Below are 7,070 nucleotides of genomic sequence, written 5' to 3'. Positions count from 1 at the left end.
TGTTTATGAGGTCAAACTGGAGTAGAATGGGTCTTAAACTTATTTCCTTCTCAGTGGTATCTTATAAAGGGGAGTGTAGACACAAGAGACTCACACAGGGGGAAGACAACCCGTGAAGATCTGTCTACAAGCCAAGGAATGCCAAGAAACCCCTGAGGCTACAGAGACTGGATGAGACCACGAAGGACCTTTCCTGGAGCCCACAGAGAGAGAGCACAGCCCTGATGACGCCCTGAATTCAGACTGCTAGCCTCCAGAACTGTGAGAAAATAAATTCTGTTCTTTCAAGCCACCCTCTTGTGGTGCTTCTGTTACAGCAGTTCCAGGAAACTGAGACAGAGGTCAGCACTGACAGGAGGATGGACTCTTTAAAACCACTAGGTGGTGATGGGTGTTGAACATCTGGTTTTTACAAGTAAATGGACAGAGCTGTCTATAGACAACATCTTTTTTTTTTTTAATTTTGTTCTGTTTTAGGTGAAAGTTTACAGGGCAAATTAGTTTCTCATTCAAAAATTTGTACACAAATTGTTTTGTGACATTGGTTAAAATCCCTGCAATGTGTCAGCACTCTCCTTTCCCTTTCCACCCTGGGTTCTCTGTGCCCATTTGTCCAGCTTTCCTGTCCCTTCCTGGCTTTGCTTCTTTGCTTTTGGCCAGGTGTTGCCCATTTGGTCTCCTATATTTGACTGAACCAAGAAGCATCTTTCTCATGTGTGTTATTGTTTCTTTTATAGGCCTGTTTAATCTCTGTCTGAAAGGTGGACTTTGGGAACGGCTTCAGTACTGAATTAGCAGTGTGTCCGGGGGCCATAGTCTCCAGGGTTCCTCCAGTTTCTGTCAGAACAGTAAGTCTGGTCTTTTTTGTGAATGTGATTTTTTTTTTTAATAATTTTTATTGTGCTTTAAGTGAAAGTTTACTAATCAAGTCAGTCTCTCACACAAAAACCCATATACACCTCACTACACACTCCCAATTACTCTCCCCCTAATGAGACAGCCCACTCTCTCCCTCCACTCTCTTTGTGTCCATTTTACCAGCTTTTAACCCCCTCTACCCTCTAACCCCCTCCACCCTCTCATCTCCCTTCCAGGCAGGAGATGCAAACATAGTCTCAAGTGTCCCCCTGATCCAAGAAGCTCACTCCTCACCAGCATCCCTCTCCAACTCCTTGTCCAGTCCAATCCATGTCTGAAGAGCTGGCTTCGGGAATGGTTCCTGTCCCAGGCAACAGAAGGTCTGGGGGCCATGACCACCAGGGTCCCTCTAGTCTCAGCCAGACCATTAAGTCTGGCCTTATGAGAATTTGGGGGCTGCATCCCACTGCTCTCCTGCTCCCTCAGGGGTCCTCTGTTGTGTTCCTTGTCAGGGCAGTCATCGGTTGTAGCTAGGCACCATCTAGTTCTTCTGGTCTGAGGATGATGTAGTCTCTGGTTCATGTGGCCCTTTCTGTCTCTTGGGCTTGTAATCACCTTGTGTCCTTGGTCTTCTTCATGCTCCTTTGATCCAGGTGGGTTGAGACCAATTGATGCATCTTAGATGGCTGCTTGCTAGCGTTTAAGACCCCAGGCGCCACTCTTCAAAGGGGGATGCACAATGTTTTCTTAATAGACTTTATTATGCCAATTGACTTAGATGTCCCCTGAAACCATGGTCCCCAGGCCCCTGTCCCTGCTACACTGGCCTTCGAAGCATTCAGCTTATTCAGGAAACTTCTTTGCTTTTGGTTTAGTCCAATTGTGCTGACCTCCCCTGTATTGTATGCTGTCTTTCCCTTCACCTAAAGTAGTTCTTATCTGCCATCTAATTAGTGAATGCCCCTCTCCTACCCTCTCTCCCTCCCCGCTCTTGTAACCACGAAAGAATGTTTTCTTCTCAGTTTAAACTATTTCTCAAGTTCTTATAATAGTGGTCTTATACAATATTTGTCCTTTTGCAACTAACTAATTTCACTTAGCATAATGCCTTCCAGGTTCCTCCATGTTATGAAATGTTTCACAGATTCCTCACTGTTCTTTATCGATGCGTAGTATTCCATTGTGTGAATATACCATAATTTATTTATCCATTCATCTGTTGATGGGCATTTTGGTTGCTTCCATCTTTTTGCTATTGTAAACAGTGCTGCAATAAACATGGGTGTGCATATATCTATTCGTGTAAAGGCTCTTATTTCCCTAGGATATATTCCAAGGAGTGGGATTGCTGGATCGTATGGTAGTTCTATTTCTAGCTTTTTAAGGAAACGCCAGATGGATTTCCAAAGTGGTTGTACCATTTGAAATTCCCACCAGCAGTGTAGAAGTGTTCCAATCTCTCCACAGCCTCTCCAACTTTGATTATTGTGTGTTTTTTGGATTAATGCCAGCCTTGTTGGAGTGAGATGAAATCTCATTGTAGTTTTGATCTGCATTTCTCTAATGGCTATGGATCGTGAACATTTCCTCATGTATCTGTTAGCTACCTGAATGTCTTCTTTAGTGAAGTGTCTATTCATATCTTTTGCCCATTTTTTAATTGGGTTATTTTTCTTTTTGCAGTTGAGTTTTTGCAGTGTCATGTAGATTTTACAGATCAGGCGTTGATCAGAAATGTCATAGCTAAAAACTTTTTCCCCTTCTGTAGGTAGTCTTTTTAGTCTTGGTGAAGTCTTTGGATGAGCATAAGTGTTTGCTTTTAGGAGCTCCCAGTTATCTAGTGTTTCTTCTAGATTCTTTATAATGTTTTGTATACTGTTTATGCCGTGTAATAGGGCTCCTAACGTTGTCCCTATTTTTTCTTCCATGATCTTTATCATTTCAGATTTGATATTTAGGTCTTTGATCCATTTTGAGTTAGTTTTTGTGCATGGAGTGAGGTATGGGTCTTGCTTCATTTTTTTTTGCAGATGGATATCCAGTTATGCCAGCACCATTTGTTAAAAAGGCTGTCTTTTCCCCATTTAACTGTTTTGGGGCCCTTGTCAAATATCAACTGCTCATATGTGGATGGATTTATGTCTGGATTCTCAATTCTGTTCCATTGGTCCATGTCTCTGTTGTTGTACCAGTACCAGGCTGTTTTGATTACTGTGGAGGTACAATAGGTTCTAAAATCAGGTAAAGTAAGGCCTCCCACTTTGTTTTTCTTTTTCAGTAATGCCTTATTTATCCGGGGCCTCTTTCTCTTCCATATGAAATTGGCGATTTGTTTCTCCACGTCATTAAAGAATGTCCTTGGGATTTGGATTGGAATTGCATTAAATGTATAGATTGCTTTTGGTAGAATAGACATTTTTATAATGTTAAGTCTTCCTATCCACGAGCAAGGTATGTTCTTCCACTTACATAAGTCTCTTTTGGTTTCTTGCAGAAGTGTACTGTAGTTTTCTTTGTACAAGTCTTTTACGTCTCTGGTAAGATTTATTCCTAAGTATTTTATCTTCTTGGGGGCTACTGTAAACGGCATTGATTTGGTGATTTCCTCTTCGATGTTCCTTTTGTTGGTGTAGAGGAATCCAACTGATTTTTGTATGTTTATCTTGTATCCTGATACTTTGCTGAACTCTTCTATTAGTTTCAGTAGTTTTCTGGAGGCTTCCTTAGGGTTTTCTGTGTATAAGATCATGTCATCTGCAAATAGAGGTAATTTTACTTCTTCCTTGCCAATCTGGATGCCCTGTATTTCTTTATCTAGCCTAATTGCTCTAGCTAGGACCTTCAGTACAATGTTGAATAAGAGTGATGATAAAGGGCATCCTTGTCTGGTTCCCATGAATGTGAATTTTGTTTTCCATTTTTCTTCCACTCTGTCTGGAACCCTCTATTGTGATCCCTGTCAGAGCAATTGGTGGTTGTAGCTGGGCACCATCTGGTTCTTCTGGGCTCAGTCTGGTGGAGGCTGTGGTTCATGTAGTCTATCAGTCCATTGGACTAATATTTTCCTCATGTCATTAGTTTTTTTCATTCTCTTTGTTGCAAACGTGATGGACCCAATAGATGTCTTAGTTATCTAGGGCTGCCATAACAGAAAATCGCAAGTGGATGGCTTTAACAGAGAGAAATTTATTCTCTTACATTCTAGGAGGCTAAAAGTCCAAATTAAGGGTGCCAGCTCCAGGGAAAGGTCTTTTTTTTCTCTGACGGCTCTGAGGGAAGGTCCCTGTCATCAATTTTCTCCGGTCAAGGAGCTTCTCAGTGCAGAGACCCTGGTACAAAGGATGCACTATTCTGTCTCCTGTTTCTTGGTGGTATGAGGTAGCCTTATCTCTCTGTTTGCTTCTCTCTCTTATATCTCAAAAGAGATTCACTTAAGACACGACCTTGTAGATTGAGTCTTGTCTCATTAACATAACTGCCTCTGATCTGCCTCATCAACATCAGAGAGGTAGAATTTACAACACAGAGGAAAATCACATCAGATGACAGAACGAACGGCAGGCAATCACCCAATACTGGAAATCATGGCCTAGCCAAGTTTACACATATTTTTGGGGAGCACAATTCAATCCATGACATGTATTTTAGATTGTCACTAGCAAGCTTTTAAAACCCGAGAAGGTACTCACTCGAGTAGGATGTAGAACATTTTCTTGATGAACTACGTTATGCCATTTGACCTAGGTGTCCCTGAGGCCATGGTCCCCAGCCATCAGCCCCAGCAACTTGGTCTCTCAAGGTGTTTGGATGTGTCTAGGAGAAGTAGGAAGAGGCAGAGGATATCCCAGGAAACTTGGACTGTGGAGGTTCCTCTTTTGTGGACAGTCCCTCCCCCTCCCTGCATGGGACTTCCTGTGAGAACTTCCTTCCCAGACAGACAGATGGACCCAGAAGCCAGATGGTGCCAGGTCCAGCTCCTCCAACTGCAGAGATGCTGCCACTGCTGCTGCTACTGCTGCGGCTGTTGTGGGGGATCGAGTGTGTTGTGGGCTGGGGGTCCCAGGCAGGGGCTGGGGCTCCCACTCATCCTCGGTCTCCGAAAGGGTCCCAGCTTCTGGAGGACAGATACCAGCTGCAGGTGCAAAATTCCGTGATGGTGCAGGAGGGCCTGTGTGTCTTCATACCCTGTACCTTCTCCTACCCCCCAGATGGCTGGATCGACTCTGACCCAGTTCTCGTCTACTGGTTCCGGCAAGGGCCCAATAAAATCAATCAGAAACGAGATGTTCCAGTGGCCACAAACAACCCACAGAAGGAAGTAAAAGAGGAGACCAAAAGCCGATCCCAGCTCCTTGGGGACCCCCAGGCCAACAACTGCTCCCTGCAGATCACAGGGGCCCAGAAGAAGGACGGTGGGAAATACATCTTCCGGTTGGAGAGAGGAGAGCAGAAGTTCAGTTACAAGGATATGCTGCTCACGGTGAAGGTGACAGGTACGGAAGGTTCACAAGGAATCGATGTGAGGGACAGGGGATCTTCGCTCCTCAGCTTTACAGGGGGGATGGTGGAGCATGGTTGGTTCAGGAGTGGGTAGAAGCCTCCCTCAGGGGCACATACTGGGGTCCTATGTCTCTGTTGCAAAGCTTTTTTTGTTTTTCCTTTATTTTTAATTTTTTATTATTGTTGAGAATATACACAGCAGAATATACACCAATTCAACAATTTCCACATGCACAATTCTGTGACCTTGATGGCATTCTTTGAGTTGTGCAGCCATTCTCACCCTCCTTTTCTGAAAGTTGTTTACTGATTTTTTTTAACCTTTTTTTATTGTGGTAAAACACACTGAACATAAAATGTACTATTTTAACTATTTAAAAATGTATTTAGTCCCTGAGTGGTGCTAATTGTTAAGCACTGGACTACTAGCTGAAAGGCTGGTGGTTCAAATCCACCCAGAGGTGCCTTGGAGGAACGGCCTGGTGATCTGCTTCTGAAAGGTCATAGCCTTGAAAACCCTATGGAGTGAAGTTCTACTCTGCATATATGGGGTCCCCATGAGTCAGAATCAACTTGACAGCAACTGACATCAATAACAAGTACCTTCAGAGGGGACGGTGGTGGTTCAGTGGTAGAATTCTCGCCTTTCATGCAGGAGACCTGGGTTCAATTCCTGGCGTATGTACCTCACGCACAGCCACCACCTGTCTGTCAGTGGAGGCTTGCGTGTCACTGTGATGCTGAACAGGCTTCAGAGGCACCTCCAGACTAAGATGGACTAGGAAGAAAGGCCTGGAGATCTATTTCTGAAAATCAGCCAGTGCCAACCCTATGGATCACAATGGTCTGATCCATTGTGCCTGGGGTCCATGAGTTGGGGCTGATGGCAGATAACAACATCAAGTATGTTCACAACATTGTACAGCCATCACCATTCTCTAGTTCCAGAACTTTCTCTCTCCCCTTCTCTCCTCCCAGCACTGACAAATGTCCCCGATATCATCACGGGATCCCTGGAGTCTGGCTGCCGCAGCCATGTGACGTGCTCTGTGCCCTGGGCCTGTGACAAGGGGACACCCCCCACCTTCTCCTGGATGGGCACTGCCCTCAGGTCCCAGGAATCTCACTCTGAGGCCTATGACTCCTCAGTGATCATGCTGACCCCTGGCCCGGAGGACCATGGCACCAACCTCACCTGCCAGGTGACCTTCCCCAGAGCTGGGGTGACCACACAGAGGACCGTCATGCTCAATGTTTCCTGTGAGAGCCTGTGGAGGAATGGGGGCAGGGGGAACTGGTGCCTGCATCCTAGGGTCATGGGTTGTCATGCAGGGCTGCAGGAAGGACACACGCCTCCTTCACTTCCTGTTTCTGTAGCTCCCGGGGGACAGGTCCACCCTAATTCTATCCCACACCCCATCTCTCTGTGCCAGATGCGCCCCAGAACCTGACCATCAGCTTGCTCTGGGGAAAATGCACAGGTAGGATCGGAGCCCCCTCCTCGTGACTGTGATGGGAGCAGGACCCATTAGGGGGTAGGAGCCCCTGGGGGCGCAAACGGTTAAGCACTCGAGTACCAGCCAAAAAGTTGTCAGTTCAAACCCACCCAGAGGTGCCCAGACAGGCCTGGGGATCTGTTTCTGAAGGTCTCAGCCTTGAAAACCCGATGGAGCAGTTCGACCCCAGGGCGACTAACAGCAACATTAGGGGCA

The 7,070-nt window shown here is 45.5% G+C and overlaps 1 protein-coding gene across 1 annotated transcript; it reads left to right on the top strand.

Annotated features, from left to right (window-relative positions):
• Positions 1-4,829: 4,829 nt before the first annotated feature.
• On the top strand, positions 4,830-6,865 carry LOC126086235 (sialic acid-binding Ig-like lectin 8). The gene is made up of 3 exons (XM_049902399.1): positions 4,830-5,351; positions 6,337-6,618; positions 6,792-6,865. Exons 1-3 carry the CDS (start codon positions 4,850-4,852, stop codon positions 6,863-6,865), a joined length of 858 nt encoding a protein of 285 aa, XP_049758356.1. The 5' UTR covers positions 4,830-4,849.
• Positions 6,866-7,070: the final 205 nt, after the last annotated feature.

The sequence above is a fragment of the Elephas maximus genome, chromosome 11, assembly GCF_024166365.1.
Source record: "Elephas maximus indicus isolate mEleMax1 chromosome 11, mEleMax1 primary haplotype, whole genome shotgun sequence".
Lineage (NCBI taxonomy): Eukaryota > Metazoa > Chordata > Mammalia > Proboscidea > Elephantidae > Elephas > Elephas maximus.
The sequence above is the reverse complement of the archived record's forward strand: the minus strand, read 5'-3'. Positions and strand labels throughout refer to the sequence as shown.

Coding starts and splice junctions, on each gene's coding strand:
- LOC126086235 (XM_049902399.1), top strand. CDS start 4,850: ATGCTGCCACTGCTGCTGCTACTGCTGCGGCTGTTGTGGGGGATCGAG. Junction 5,352..6,336: donor GCTCACGGTGAAGGTGACAG/GTACGGAAGGTT, acceptor CTCTCCTCCCAG/CACTGACAAATGTCCCCGAT. Junction 6,619..6,791: donor CGTCATGCTCAATGTTTCCT/GTGAGAGCCTGT, acceptor TCTCTGTGCCAG/ATGCGCCCCAGAACCTGACC.